General features: G+C 40.4%; 1 protein-coding gene across 6 annotated transcripts in view; it reads right to left on the reverse strand.

Moving 5' to 3' along the window:
• Positions 1–14,813, reverse strand: part of DENND4A (DENN domain containing 4A) — a 45,299-nt gene extending 30,486 nt beyond the window's left edge. For 5 of the 6 annotated variants that reach the window (XR_013922602.1, XR_013922603.1, XR_013922604.1 and 2 more), the window contains exons 1-4: positions 14,620–14,813; positions 7,013–7,098; positions 2,150–2,479; positions 1,292–1,541 (exon numbers count right to left, since the gene is read on the reverse strand). Coding sequence is in view for 3 of the 6 variants with exons in the window: in XM_080351027.1 (XP_080207153.1) it covers positions 1,292–1,541; positions 2,150–2,457 (558 nt within the window). In the remaining 3 variants the exon portion in view is untranslated. The remainder of the gene's footprint in view (positions 1–1,291; positions 1,542–2,149; positions 2,480–7,012; positions 7,099–14,619) is intronic. The other variant, XM_080351028.1, reaches the window with a different exon arrangement.
• Between the last annotated feature and the right edge of the window lie 1,769 nt (positions 14,814–16,582).

A 16,582-nucleotide genomic window follows, 5' to 3' on the forward strand; every position in this document is an offset into this window, starting at 1 on the left:
CATGCTGAAGTATAAGAAAATAATGTAACAGAAAATAGTGGAGGAAAGTCTCCTCTTCCTTCTTTACAAAGGACCATAATCTATACACAAAAACATAGAGCTTTAAAATATTGGAATTCAGTGCCTGTTACGCCATCCTTTCAGACAATGGCCACAAACAGATCACTGAAAGCAAAGCACCATATTAGCTCTGAGCCACCGATCCACAGCAGGCACAGCCTGACCTCCCAAACACAACTGGTTTCTAGACTGAGGCATGAGACCTATAAATTCTTCTCCAAAATATTTGTCAACATAACTATGGAATTTTAAGTACAATTGTCATCCATATAAATATTTAAGCCTTTCTCCATTCCATTAAACTTCTGGCTTAAACATGTATATAGGCAGATACATATACATACATGCAGGTATTTATATATACACACACACAGTGCAATGTTTCTGCTATTAACTGCATTTGTGTATTACTTTAATACTTATCAATTCTCTTTTGTGCCTGCATTTGTATTTTAATCACACTAATCTTTAGGCCACATTCCTTATTCCATCTGTGATTTCATGGTCTGTAAAACACTGTGGCATAAAGTCATAGTTTTTGCAGCTTCTGAACAACAACTTCAGAAATATTTTAAAACGTTAAGCTCTCAATTTCTGGACATGAGAATAAAGAACATTGAAAGACACAGAAAAGACCGGCACCTTTTAAGGGCGCAAAGCTTTTAGGGATGGGAGAAAGACACAGCAATTTATGTAAGACTGGTAGAACCGAAAAATCCATTTGTTAATGTCTACAGACATTTATTTAAAAATAAGTGCAGATCAATTTCCACCACGATCTTTTTCACATCATAATATTCCCATAGGCAGCCAGCATTCTAGCCAGCACACTGACTTTTGAGTCCCCTAGGAAACCTGGCACACAGGGCTGCAGATTCCATTAGGAGACAACAAAATATTAAGTTACGCAAAAAAAAGTGCCGCGATGCCTGCGCATTTTAGCAGGTCTGGCTTCGGAATCATATTAAGCATTAAGTTGTTAGATATAGAATTTCCATCACAACAGTAAAATCAGCATCAGAAATAGTCACATCTGTAAAACCTCCAGTTACGCACATGGTGACACAGCAGGTCCTAAGGACTAATCCTCCAATTCGTCTAAGATCTGATGTATCTTTGGAGAGTGCTTACCAAAATTTTTTACCAGGTCCTCTGAGAACTGTCACAAATAGTCCACAAACATCACATCATTGAATAACAACTGTTCAAAAATCCAGATTTTGAATCTTACCACACTATTATTAAGATTCTTGTCAACCTTGCAGAACGTATGTGGCGGGGTTTCTCCTTTACTTGGTATGATTATACATATATCCGTAACAGCCAATGTGTTTTGTGTCATGTTTTCGGATGCTCTTCGGTAAGTGATGTACACTCTTTGTGACGAGGCGCTGCCACTAATATTAGCAGGCCGACCATATGGAGTAGTTTGAATTACTTCACAACCTTGCTTTACTCTTTCTTTCCCATCATATAAAACCCTAGTTAAAAATGGGATGAACAAAAGTCAGAAGGCACATAATTTTCTTTAACATTTGAATACTAATACTATAGTAAGAATTATAACTGAACAGTACTAGTTTAGCAGCAGCTCTTGTCTCATCTCCGATTAAAACATTTTTACTGACAAGTTCAGGTCACGTTGTATCAAATTGCATTCTAATAGAAAAGCTTTGTGATTAAACTATACTAGTTTTCCCTACGTATAATTGCTTTTAAGTGTTTTGTTTACCATAAAATAGATTATTTTCAATTCTATTAAAGATTCATTGCCTGATCCTAAGAACGTCATACAACTCACCACTTTTCAATCTGTATTAAATAGGTTAGGCATGTTATCTCAACCAAAGTATAGACACTGAAAATTATAAATGGTTTTGCAACCTCCAAAATGCAAAGGTCTAGACTTTTCACTAAAATGCACTCAGCATGCATTTTTCCTACCATATTGGGTTACAGTATGCTCAAGTCAAGCAATACCCTCCTCTTTAGAGTTCTGCCTTATATTAGAAAAGCATGGTACTTCAATAAATCTTGTTAGTCAAATAAAACTGCCAAAATCGCTTACAGGAACAGAAAAATCACTCACCCCAAATCAGTAAGCGGGGGCTTATCCCTTCCTCGGCGATAACAAAGGTATATCTGTGGTCCTACAAGACTGCCATTATTAAGATCTGCAGACAGTCCTGAGGGAGTAACATCTATGCATTTATATCCCTGAGGAACTTCCTCCCCCAGAGATTTATTAATTACTGTTACATCTGTAACAGGTTCTTTTGGTTTAGCAATTTTATGGCAAGCATCATTGAAGTGGATTTCTTCCTCCAGTGGTTTTGAAATATCTGTTAATCCTGCGACAACAAAGTAGTCAGCAACACGAGCCCCTTTGTCTTCCATCTTCCATTACAAGACGTTCTAACTGGTAAGAAAGAAATATATATCAGTATTTTTAAAGGAAACTTAAGACATCAGAAAGATTAAAATTATGTTTATTTTTTAAAAACAGAAAACTAGCAATAATATAAATGAAAACACAACATAAGAATACAAAAGAAATAAGAGAGATCCATCATCAGATCATATAACATGTTTCATTTGTAATCATGATCTTTCCAATTTGGAATTCTGAGTCACAATCATGAGAGCTAATTGTTAAATCTTTGGATGGAAAACCCTCTACACGCTAGAGTAGCTGAACCAACAGGAACAGTAGCAGCAAAATAGCATGCAAAGTTTTGCAAAGAGTTCACTAATTAAAACTCATGGCTAAGACAAAAAGCAGTTCTTACGTATTTTGCATATAGTCTGCTACTGCGCTCCTTTCACCATGACAATGGATCTTTAAGGCATGATCTGGAATTAATGAACTTCCTGAACATTGAACATTTATGCAAAGCTTGTCGTGATTATTCTAAAGATATGACTATAATATTTGCAGCCACCTCACCCTGTGGGATTTTACATCAGATACCAAGGCCAGATCTTCATGGAGTACTTTTGCAAGCTAAAAGTTGATACCATTTTATTTCATAGTGTTTTGGGGCTCAGATCCTTGGTATGCAACACATCGATAGCCAGCAATACACCAGCTTTTATATAAGACATTTAAACCAAGTCAGCTTCAATGGACTGCAGACCACTGTGACAGAAAAACATTTAAGACCACCTGAAGGTTTTCATAATGAAAAGGAATACAGTCTTGCTGTTCCAGCCAAACTGTGCTGGGAAAACACTTTATTTCTTCCTGGAATATATTGATAAAAAAATCTTTACATATGAATTCTTTCTGTACAGTGCTTTTTTGTAGTATTTGCTAGCAAGGTTGTAAATTAACTTCAGCACAGGACAAAGTAAGATCTGTAGGATGAAAGGATGGCCTTGCAAACAACACGGCGCACAACATTATCAGATGATTCAGATTCCTCTCCACCAGAGACTCCTGAATACCTTTGCAAGTCACTTAAACCCCATGTCTCATTTAACAGCTTGATCTTTCAAATAAAGAAAATACTTTCCGCTCTTTCATGGAACACTGAGAAATGGGCTAAAAATGTTTATCTAAAGCACCCATATGTGCTGGAACCTTGCTAAAGGAGCTTCAGAAGTTTACTGTCATGAGGTTCCAGACTTTTTAAACTAGACAAGCTATTTAAGACTTTTTTGTTGAATTAATTTTGTTTGGGTGTAAAATTTGATTGCAAGAGAAACTGTTACAACACAGGAGTTCACTACCGCTCAGGAACTCAAGAAACAGAATTTAACACAGTTTGAATGGTGGGTACAATACTTCAGTTTTCATGCTACCTTTATTCCAGTTGCTTTATCTATTTCCCTTTATTTTTTGCTCTAGGTAGCAAGTTTAAGCCTTATCCAACTTCATACCATCATGATTCTTGGATTTTACCAAGAAACCGTCATTAAAACAAGCAAAATAAATCTAGACATCTCTCACTAGTAACTGCGGAAATTGTGTCCCAAGTTGATACTGTGCATTTAATCAAATTGTTCCAAGCTGACCTCAGATTCCCAGCATCAGTCCCTGCTCAAGAGGAATGTCAGCCTGTGCCAGATTCTCCACTATCAACCTCATCCACCAGTGTAAGAAAGGTCATTCCACCTTCCTGCTCTTACTTTGTAGGCTGGTTGTGTTCTGCTGGAGTAACGGACCTGACAAGCTTCTACAATTGCAAGGAAACGAGTAACAGTTTTTCCTTTAAGGTTATTTACATTATTCTAGGAAAGGCCAAGAAAAACCTCCAAACTATCCAACCTTTATTTCTTTCTGTATGGTTAATAAGCAATATGGGACACTTTAGAACACACGATTACTGGGAAACAATAATCAATATATAGTAGTGTAACAGTTTGTAAATAACTGTTCAGCTTGTTTTCTGAGAGAAGAGAGAATGCAGTTACAAACCTAAGTTTAATTTAACCTAAATGCAGTTACTTCAAAAACATCTGGAATGTTACTCAATAAGCAGTATATGAGAGTAATAACTACAAACTCAAACTTCTCTTTGAGCGATGTATCCAAAGACACACAAATTCAATCACTGCATATGCTGCCTACTATTTCACTGTACATCTGGCTCCATCAAATCCAGAACAGGCTAGCAATAAATGCATGGAGAGATAAAGAAGTTTCATAAAGCATCTTTAAACTCTAACATAAGGCCAAACACTAGCATCTTTTAGCTAACACCACTGAAGTTCTAAATATTTTCTAACAATTTTAGCAATCAAAAATTATACAAACTGTGACTGTTAAAACTGCAAGTCTTAGAACTTCAGTGTATTAGCAGCACCTTATTTGAGTTTAATTAGCCAAGACAGCACTACAACTAAACAGAAATATATATATATATATATATATACAGATTATACTAAAAAATCATACCTGTCTCACAATTTAAGCCTCTCTACTAGTTATTTCATGTCAAGTTTATACCAAAAGTCTTAAATTCAAACATACATTTATTCCCAAAAGCACTTTCAGGAAAAACTGGGACAAGCTCTCCTCATTTAGAGCCAGTTAAAATTAGAATCCCCTACATACAAACACCTGCTATCACACAAATATGCTTCCTAAGGTTACAGCAAGTAATACACAAGTCAGCAAGAGTTTCATAATTTAACGCAGCTTTTACAGAAGGGAAAAAAGAAGCCTGACTGATGATGCATCATCCTTCAGATCTCTGCCTTCTGATACAAAGGCGTGCTGCTAAAAATGGGATGAAATGCAGAAGATATCAAAACAATTCAGTGGCATTTTATTCAAGCTGACTTCAGACTTTACTAGAGCTACTATGATACTCAAATTATCAACATCTGTTTACTGTGAGAACAGATTTATGCAAACTTTATGTTAACAGATCCCAGAAATAAGGTATATAATGTGAGCTAATTTAGTGACAAATAATTATTCTGTGAAAAGCAATGCAACACAAACTGATTAACTTGAATAATTTCTGTAGAAACTCTTACCATGAAGGTATATCAGTGCAACTTTGATCTCACCAGTGAATTCAGAAAGAGCAGCACATACGCTTAGTTTGCTTCCAACAAAGTTTTCTATTTGCTATGAACTACTCACAACTCTCATATAGAAAGCAAATAAAAATGGAAAGGCACGATTTCGTATCAGCTCACCTATTTTCAGACAAAATAACTAACTCGGTGTCCAAGCTTTTTGAACAGACCACATTTTTTGTTCAAATACTATAAGATGGGTGTACAAAGCAGCTTTTTCCTCACCACGTGACCAGAACTAATGCAGATGTGGCTTATATTCCATCTGTGCAGCAGCACGAGGCACGATACTTCATGAAGTAGAGTTTGCTATAGAGGCACTGCACCACTTCCAAGGGAAAAAAATACTGATATAATTCATACAACTTGCTACTATCCAGAGACTTTTGTAGAGATAACCTGTAAGCGGGCTGCAGACCAGAAGAACTTGCTCTAGCAACACCAGCTTCTTTCGAGGAGCCAGCTTTCCCAGATAGCAAAAAGGATTGGCTTGTGTGCTTTTTGCATGTGCAAGAGATCCATGATGTGTGAAAGACAGCAGTAAGGACCATCTGATCCTGGCAGAACAGCTTTGCCAGTCCACGGCTGGCAGACACAAATACAACAACTGCCTTGTAATCTTTTAATCTTCCTCATCTTCATTTCTATTGCTTCCTGCAGTTTCCTTTGAGAATATTAAATAGCTTATTAATTTGAGTTCCTTATAAGGCCCATTTGCTCTCTAAAGCAAGTGACATTTTACTTTATTAGCCTGACTCCAAAGAGATGTTGTTTGTAAACAAGGAATGAAGGTCTCCTAGCATAGGTTGGAAACCAATGCAGGGCTCTGCAATGCACCTTTTTAAAAATGCTTCAAAGCTTTAATAAAAATGGTCATTATGTCTTTTAAAGCTTTCTTCATATAATCACATCCCAAGAACTTCCTTCCTTTGAAGGCACCCAAAGAGCAGACAACAGACAGACAAATCAGTGATCAGTTTTTAAAAATTGCCAGTAAAGTTCTAACAGCCCCTAGCATTTCAGTCTCCGGTGTACTGCTGCATTATCCTGTTCGAATGTGCTGCCAACACACAGAAATGTCAAGCCTAGCCATGCAAGAGTAAAATGAAGTTAACTGGATCAGTCAGTCCCACTATGGCTACTCAGAACCATTTCTCAGCCATGACACTGCACAAATCACAAGAGAGCTCAACAGTCTCAGGAACATGTGAACAACTGCAGTTACACAGGGAAAATCTTCAGCCCACCCCTGTACTTCCAAGTTGCCTGTCAAAAGTGACAGAAAAGCCATTTTTCCCCAGTATTTTCTTCATAGTGAGCAAACAATCCTAGGAACAAAGCAGAAGTGCCTCAAATATTACAGGAATTCTCCCAAGTCTGAACACAAGCTTCCTGGAAATTCTACCAATGTTTTCCCTACCTTTTCATCAGGGCATTGCTTCTACACTTTGCCTCTCTTGCTGTCAGCCAGGCTTTAACACAGACTTCTTGTTAAAGTTTCATTCCCTATAGAAACAGTGAAAACAAAAATTAAACAATATACACTTTTGTTGAAACTTAGCTTACTGCACACTCTGCTGCACCAGTCCCATTAAATGAATATTGTGAATTGTTGTAGGAGTCACTTGCTAAGACAAGGTTACATGTCATGTAACTATTTAAAAAGTATATAAAACCAGATTTTAAACTTCAGAAACAAAATATCAAGTTTTATGCTGCATTGACATTTTTAAGAAAGTAAACAACATTTAATGCTTAACCGTCCCCCCGCCCTCCCCAAATACATTAGAGAACAGGTGAGCTAGCCACTTGGAATTATTTCAACTCTTCCACTATTTTCTGAAGATAAATACCTTCCATGTCTATTCAGAGGTGTTAGCCAGCTATCAAAGTGCTCTTTTAGTTCAATAACCTTTCAAAGTCTACCTCGAAACATTGCTCCTCTTTGCAGGATTCTGATATTTAAGCAGATCCTTCTCACTCCACAATCAGCAATACACATGTACTCCATCTAGCCACCTTATTCCAGTTCCCATTCTTGCCATTTACTGTCACAGTTCACTGTTTTCCTTCAGATACAGCAAACACCAGTATAACCACTTTTAAACACTGATGTGACCACAGGCAGCTTGAGCTTGTGTTTTACACCCAGGCACGTGCAAGCCAGGCAGCCTGTGCTGCATTTAAGCATTTTGAAGCAACAGTTCTCCCCCATGGGATTGAAGAGAACACCTCACTGGAGACTCGCTCAGACTTCAATCTCCAAGAACCACTATTAGCACCAGCAAAGCTGTAGTCAAAAATAAACCCTGTCTAAATGACACTTCTATTTCCCAAGACTCAGCGAACACTCCTAGAAAATTACTGTGAGACGACTTCAGAAAACAAAGTGTAACATAGCAAGACTGGGAAGAAACATCTCAGGAGGGTTTGTGCAAACCATGAAATATTTGCTTCCATTCCTGAAGGTGGGGGGGAAAACGGGGGAAAATCCCTACACTAGATTATCACAATTATATTTTTGGAAGCACAAAGTTCAAGGTTGCATGCATAACCCCAAAGTACAAGACAACTTGTTTCAGATGATGCAGAAGCAATCAGCACCGTTAGTTCATGACTCCTAAAGCAAGGAGGTGGGACGAGAGCCTGGCAAGCGAACTCAGGCCCTGCTGCACATCCTTCTAACCCATACACCACTATGGACCAGTACCAGTCACAGGCAGTAACTCTCCAGTAACTGACTTCATACATTTTTACACACAACTACAAAGAGAATATGCAGCAGCAGCACTACGTATTTCTGTTAACCTGAGATCCAAACAGCTGAGGAGATAATCAAAAGAGCTCAGAAAACGTGGTAACAAAGGATCTTTAAGAGGTGCCCAGGAAACAGAAAAGTGCTGGATAAGAGCACAGGGACAGAACACAAGACCATGAGTTTGGGAGCAGAAAACAGGAATGCAGGCCAAGAACTGCAATACCTAAGAGGAAAAAATAGGCCTAAATTCAGAGGCTAATCTAGATTCAGTGGGGTGGCTGCCATCAGTGAGCAAGAACTGGCAATCTAGAGTGTCAAAGCTTAGAGGAGGCAGCAGAATAACTGGCAGAGAGGGTGAGATGGAGCAGAATTCACCCTGAGGCAGAGATCAGGCATCTTCTACATCTTCTGTACCCTCCACCAAATCTTCCATTTGTTTGTTCTTTGTTGCTGGTTTTAGTCTCAATAAAATCAAAGCATTTACTAAGAGGGTCTAACAAGGCACAGGCTGCTTAGGTGATTGTTACAGTTGTGGCACAGCACAATCCCATGATGTTCAACCCTAACTAAAAAAAAAAAAAAAAAAATAAAATAAATATATATATATATATATCAAGAAAGTGATGTTCAAGTATCCCATGAGATTCATGGCAGAGACAAATCTTAAGAAGGCCAGTTTCAAAAGTTCCACTTTCCTTTCTAAATTACAGTATTTATGGTCAAAAAGCACAACCAAACAATGGAAACAATTTCTGAAGTACAATTGTGTTTGTAGGGAGGGATACAGAAAACAATTTATAGTAAATGAGGGGGAGTGAAGCCAAGGTAAGCACTATAAAATGTAAATATTACTTCACCCAAAACACAGTTCAGGAGGCCAGTTAGTCCGTGGTTTTTGTACAATCACTTATTGTACAACAACTTTTTAAACAGAGAAGTGCCCCAAACAGAATGTTCTGCTTTCCTTGGTGCAGCAGATAAAAGCAAATGAAAGCAGTGAATCTTCCAATACTGAGCTTCAAAAGTAAAATCTGTCACCAAAAATGTCAAAGTGCATCAACCAAGAGTGACAGAAGAGGACTTGTTTCACCCAGCCACATCTGGACACACATGACAACCTCAGTTTAGTTTTGAAGCCATTCTCTACTCAAATAAATGTTTTGAATTCATCGTGCGGTGGAAGCAAAGACCCATGGGAATTGTTTCTAACATGTTTCTTACATTTTAAAATACACTTTAACTGGGACTTGGGACATTTGACATTTTTTTCTTTTTCTGGCCAGCAAAAATGTCCTGCAAGGTAAGAAAACTGAGCAGATGTCATGTAGAGACTGCAACTGCCATCTGCAGGTGATCTACACCACACTGGAAAGGTTTACTGGTGAGATAACACTAATACCTCCTGCATCTAGTAAATCTCTACATCCAGTTAGCAAAATGCTCACCTTCTACAGAAAAACACGGGTGGATGTACTGCTACCAGCTGAGCTACAAACTTATCTATCTACTAACACACATTGTTGTGAAAGTTTTCTAGCTAGTGTTAAGCTAGTGTTCGAACCTGATAATCACAGTAAATTAGCATAATGACATGTGAATAGAACTTACTGCTTCAGGATTCCAGAGCCAGCTCAAAACACCTCTTTGTAACATAAAACAGACATATCTTAAACCCTCTTCCTCATCTTCTGGAGCAAAATTATTAAATAACCACAGCCTTCAAAGAAAGGCTGGATCATACTGAGTTTGGGACAGTCACTTTATGTGCTAAATATTACGAGAAAAGTACTCACAGAAGGGTTTGCTCCTGGCACTCTATGTAATGAAGTCTTCACTGTCCTGAACAGGCGTTCAGCATACGAGGCAACTGTACAATTCATTAGAACACTGCTCCCGTATCAGGGTTTAACTGGCAGTGCTGTGCTGAGCCTGATTACTTCTGCACTTGCAGGATCTGACCAGCATCACCTCTTTTGCTCTAATTTTACAGCCAAAATATCATGCAGACAAACTTGCTGACATATAGAAACTATGGGAGCTGGACCAGATTCTGGTTTTACTTGTACAGCTGAGAATCACTTCTTAGGCCTGCAAGTTTCTTCTGCAGCTCAAGACAAAACCAAAAATCAGGAGTGCAGCTCACAATCCCCTTCTCTTTGTATAATGCTTGCACACAAAAAAAAGGGGGTTTCCTCTTGGGACTTCTTCATTTGCCTATATGTTCGTACAACTTAAACAACCCATCGCTTGTCAACTTTTATTTCAGATGTCTAAATTGAAATAATTTGATTAATTAGGATTAATGACTTTTTTTGACCCAAATTTTTAGAAAGCCAAATTTTTAAGTAAAAACCAAATAGTGAGGATATAACTAGCTACCTTCTAACAGTCCTCCTTACTCTTTGCATCCTATTTTTATACCATAGTTCCTTCTTCTTTCACTCTGTCTGCCCCATGATTGTTTACTGCAATTTTTTTCTACCTCTACAGTAACTGTATCTCATACATGAAAGCACACTTTGAAAAGGTAAAAAAATACCACTTTATAAAGTAGGGCCCACACTTTCTGAAGTCTGCCGTTTCCGCTTCTCCACAATTTCCTCCTGGTACTGTTTCTGAGCTCTTTAGGGAACTACAAAGGACTATTTCTGCATCATGGACTGCTACTAAAATGACTGCTATAGATCAAACCTCTCACCATCACTGACTCACATAGCTTTCACTGTACATTTTAATTTTGACTCTGTGAAGGCACTTTATAAGCATATATACATCAGCAGAGTATCTCCAGATCAGTCATAGACCAAGATTCCAGACCACGCATAGACTGAGGCTGGACTGAAGGACAGCAGAAAATATCCAAGGTTTACTATGCAATACAGCTAAGAATTGCATTCACTTTAAGTAATTACTTGGTCAGTACCACTGTTAGAAATGATCTGATTTTAAATAGTTGAACAATGGTGATGCATTCACTGTTTATACATATTCATCTCCAACCTGTTAGCTATCCTCAGCTTAAGCAAGACATAACTGGCTTTAGCTTTGCTGCTTTTAGTATAGCATAACATTTCTATCACGATTTGTGCTTGCAATAGCATTTATTCTTTATATACAGAATTGCTACATGAGGGAATTGATGCCTTTTCTGTGCTCCTGTCTAAGACCACCCAGCGAGACTACAGCAGAAGGATGAGGGACAAGAACAAGTCAGCCCTCCAAACCACATCTCTACCCTTGCTTTTTGTGCAAGCTCAACATAAACTTTCTTCAAATGTGCTGCATCTTGACAAGGTTTGATTCTGGAGGGGGATTGTGGATTTCGATACATCACAGAGAAACCTGATGTAAATACTTCCTCTAACAAACAAGAGAATCATACTGGAAACACACCAGTTCACATAAATTGCATGATATTTTGTGAAGGCACTTAAATAGAAATTATTTTGGTGTCTTTTTTTGGTCCTTTCTCCCCCTTTTTAAGAAGTATTACAGTTTTTTTCCAAGAAACTTCAGAACAAATCCCTTAAATCCACAGCTACAGAAGTATCAACACCTGAGCTACTGGAACCCTCCCTCAGACAGCAAGATACTTGGAAATCACCAATACCTCGAACACTATGTTTAAATAAGGTTACAAGGTTACATTGACTTCTCTTGTTTAAAAAATTCAATATAAATTGTGCAACCTTTTAGCCTCCAACTTTCTGGTCATGCCGACACCATATTTAAACAATAAGGTCAAAGTTGAGTAAAGGACAATGAATAGAAAGTGGACTTCCTACAAGTCTTTGTTTTGGGAGATATTTAAGATTGAGAAAGGTCCTGACTAAGTAGTTATAGTACTATTCCCCTTCCACAAGCTGCTGGCATTCCATCATGAGCACAACTCTTTCTACAGCCAGTTATAAAAAACATTTCAACCTACTATGACTTGCAAAATTAACTCCAGTTGCTCAGAAATATGATGGAAATTGAAAAGGGATGTTAAATTTTTAAGTGACACTGCAAATTTCTTTTTCCACTTTTAAAACCTCAAGATTAACAAATCCCATTATTTCAGCTTGGTCTAGATATCATCTTCAGTGAAGAGTCACAAGACAGTTTCCTCTAGCTATCATACACCACAAAAGGAATTTACCTAGAAATCAATAAACCCCTCAATGCAGATTTAAAATTACCAGATTGGCTTCTGAACAGTGGTGCAGACAATTCCTTTGCAAGAGTGACACAGAACAGCAGTGTTAGTTAGACACCTTCCTGAGACCTGATTCTCTTCAGAGCACCAGCTGGGCTCTGCTCTCTGCTTTCCCTTTCAAGCCAATAGCTTAAACAGGACCAGGTTATTTCCATTGTTCCTAACATTTGACCTGAATAAGCTACACTCACCTGAGCCCTATAGTATGTGCCAGGCTATGTCAATATTTATGCTTTTACTAACTAATAATTAACTCTGGCAAAGTAACTACGATATTGCTAATATTGCCATTAATGCATATAGAAATTCCATTAAGCTCCATATCGGTGTTCTATCTAAGTAAAAAATATAGAACAAGTCATTCACCAGAAATCTGCGACCACACAGCTACAAAAAGTATAAAAACTCAAGCATATGAACATCCTCAATACTAGAAAAACATTTCTAAGCAAGCCTGTATTTAAAAAAAAACTAACAGTCATAGTGCCTTTTGGCTTACTGGTTGCAGAACCAGACTTTTGTGCTAGTTTCTAGTAAATCCACTATTTAGAAGAGGCCATTGGGTAAAAGCCTGTTTTGTTCCAAAGGAGCAGAAGCTGCTCAAACTTGAGGCAAGTACCTCATCCAGTTGGACCCTAATGCTCCCAGAATAAATAAAACATGTATATCACATAAGCTCTTAAAGATGTAGAAAAACTAAATCTTTTCTGTTGTGTTTCTAAGGCTCCATGCAATTTTCCCCTTCCCCAAAAGCTAATCACAAAAATCCTAATGCTCTATTTTTGATAATTAAGCCATTTCAATGTCAAGTACTGATTATGCCTAAAAAACTTAGCTTCATTTACCAGAGATGCAGTTCCACATCAGTATTCATTTTAAATGAGCTTACAGACTCCTCAATACTCTAAAAGCAAGTCTGAGTTACACCAATACTCTAGATATATAATTAAAAAAAATAAATAAAAGAAAAAGGGGAGACTCTTACAAAGTAAGACTTGTATGCTAGACACAGAAACCAGAAATAATCCATTTACTCCCCCTCGGCCTTCCTTGGCTAGACTAACTCAATTAGTTTTCCTAAACCACCACAGATACTTGCCAAGATTAAATATTTGCATTTAATCATTCAGAAAGTGAAAGATTATATACTGTAATGTAACACTCTTTACGGAAACCTCTAGTTGAGCAACAGTTCCAGAAAAAATTGTGAAATGAAGTAAAAAGCTCCTCGGAACACCACACTTCTACTCAGATAATTCAACAAAATATTAAACTTCAGAACTAAGTGCCAAGTCAAGACCTCATTTTTAAAAAATCGACATTCTCAGAGGCAGCAGATTTTTACACACAGCCTGGTTGAAATTAGTCCAGAATGGCCACCATCGTTAGGAAGTTATTAAACATTATCATCCCCTGGCCAGCAACTTATGCTACGTGCAGACGTCATGACAGAACTAAGATAAAACCGAAGTTTTTACCATCACTTCCAGCGCGCCGCATTAACCCAGGTGCACATAACCCAGGCTGGCGGGAGCCAAAAGGGCACAAGGCTGAACCCCACCTGTGCAATTCCAGCTGACGCAGCGCACGCTGCATGTTAAAATTACACATTTATTTGGGGAACACACACACATACACGCCTCGGCCGGGTTCTCCCCGAGCAGCTCCTGCCTCTGTAACATGGCAGGTCAGCCCGCAGCGCTCCGCCGCCCGCAGGGCCGCCCGCCTGTGCACGCCGGGCAGGCGCGGAGCTCCTCCGGCCCGGCCATCGCCGCGGCGGGGCCGACGTGGAAACGGAGAAAGTTTCCCCCCCGCCTCCCACCGCGGCCCAGCCGAAAGTTCCAGCCGCTCCCGCGCTCCCCTCAGCGCCTCACCCGCGGGGCCCCCGCCCGGCACTGGCAGCGGCGGGCGGGCGGACGCCCGTTCCCCGCCGGCCCAGGCTCGCCGTAGCGCCTGCTCCGCGATCTCTCCTCGGAAAAACGCACACGCACACACACAGTCCTCCACCCCCTCCCCGGCGCCCCACCGCGCTGACAGCCCGGCGCGCTCCCTCGCCGCCCGCAGCTCTCACCTCAGGCGGGGGCCGTGCTCCCCGGGCCAGGGGGCACGGCCGCCGGCGCCTCCTGCCCCTGGGGACGAGGAGCGGGAGGGTGAAGGGAGGTAAGAGGGGGTAAAAAAGCTCGGTCCCTGGGCCCTTATCTCATCCTAGCGGAGCCCGACTCGCCTTCGCCGCCTCCCCGCCGTGTGGGCGTCTCAAGCGGGATCCCCCCTCCCCTCCGCACCGCCTCCTCGCGCCGCCATCTTGGCTGTCACGGGGGTGGCTGGGGAGCGGAGCGGGGCGGGCGCCGACTCGTGATCGCGGGAACGCGGCCACCGGGTCCTGCTGCTCCGCGGCGGGAGGCGGTGAAACCTCAGTCCCGCCACCCCCGCGCTGCTAACGGCCGAACGGCCGTGTGCGGCTGTCCCGCTCGCCTCTGAGGGCTCCCTCTCACAGGGCGGGTCCAGAGGCCGCCGCCTCCCGCCTCCCCCCTCAGAGAGCGGCGAGGCGCCGGCGGCTCCGAAGCGTGAGGGGGGAGCAGGACCCCTTCAGTGAAACCCCCTCAGCACAGACCACGGGCTCGGCTCTACCCCCACACTCCGCCCTACAGCGTCTCCCGCCCATTGGCACCACCTTTTAATTTAAACACGAATTTAATCTCCGGCCCAAACACACCGTTTTTTTCGCTCACCTGCGGCGCCCGCCGGCAGGACGCGGAGGAGCTGTCGGCTGTCTGGAAAACAAGGGAGGAGAGAAAAGGAGGGATTTTCTGCAGGCTTGATGTAACCCGCACCAGGTTGTTGCATCAAAGACTAGGAGAGAACCCGAGACAAAAATAATCTTTTAAGAGCGTGGGGCTAAGATTAGTGCAGCGTGTCAAGATGTTGCTGAGGACAACAAAATGAGCCCTCCTGCTTGTACTGACACACAAATACTACTTTTCTGGAACTCTGTGTGAAACCCTCTCTTTCAAAGTTTTATACCCGCGTGCTATTTTTGAAGTGATGTTTAGGGATAGGCTCCGACCATACAATTTTGGCTTTGAATTCAAGCTTTGCTAGGTTCTGGATGTTTGGCTCAAGAGTTTAAATGTGGCTCATTATGAAGAGACAAAAAATCATATCCAGTTCTCATTTTGGACTGTAAAAACCTCCTGTATTGGTTTACCTCATCCCTCTGAAAAATCCGACCAAATATAAAAGCAAATAGTACAAAATATGACCTTCTTTTCCCCTCCTAGGCTCTTCTTAATATGACTGTTTATAGCAGAAATCCTGCCTCCCATGTAGAAAACGGAGCAGCTGACACAAGCCGGTGTCTACCCAGGCAGGAGCACCCATGTGCAAGCCTGCACATGCAGTCATAGCTTCGTGCTGCCAGGTTTGATATTTGTGAGCTGAGTCTGTCTCTTTTTTTTCTCAACAGACAGCATACTGACTAAGGAATGTGTCAAAGCGCCTTCCCAGGCAGGGACTACAGGAACAACATTGCCCATTCTTTGTATTTCTAAGTAAAAAGTGTTTCTAGCCACACCCATAACAGCGTTCTCTCTCAATATACAGTAAGTGAGAGATCCAGAACCTCAGTATTTTTTTGCAGCACGCTGGTCTGCATTCTGTAGCGAGCCCTTAGATTATATCATATACTGGTAGAAACTTTTCTAAATTGTTTGACGGTTTCTGGTATATTTTAACCCTGGAAATGTTTTTCAAATAAATAACAATAATTAAGTCCATCTTCTGGCTCGTGTTAGTAATTTTGATATTCAAGCTATTTTCTGCTTTCTGCCCTTGGTAGTTTTTCATGTAGGCATAATTTTTAGGCTTCAGTGTTAACATCCAAGATTAATGAGTCTGTTCCTACTTCTGAGAGTATTTTTTCAGCTGCCTGTAAAATCTCCACACTGATGTACAAATAGTTCACCTCGCAGAGTTTGAGTTCATAACCATTAAAATATTCTTGACTATTTATAATGGAAACTTTGGTTTTACAGAAA

The sequence above is a fragment of the Nesoenas mayeri genome (assembly GCF_963082525.1).
Source record: "Nesoenas mayeri genome assembly, chromosome: 11".
Lineage (NCBI taxonomy): Eukaryota > Metazoa > Chordata > Aves > Columbiformes > Columbidae > Nesoenas > Nesoenas mayeri.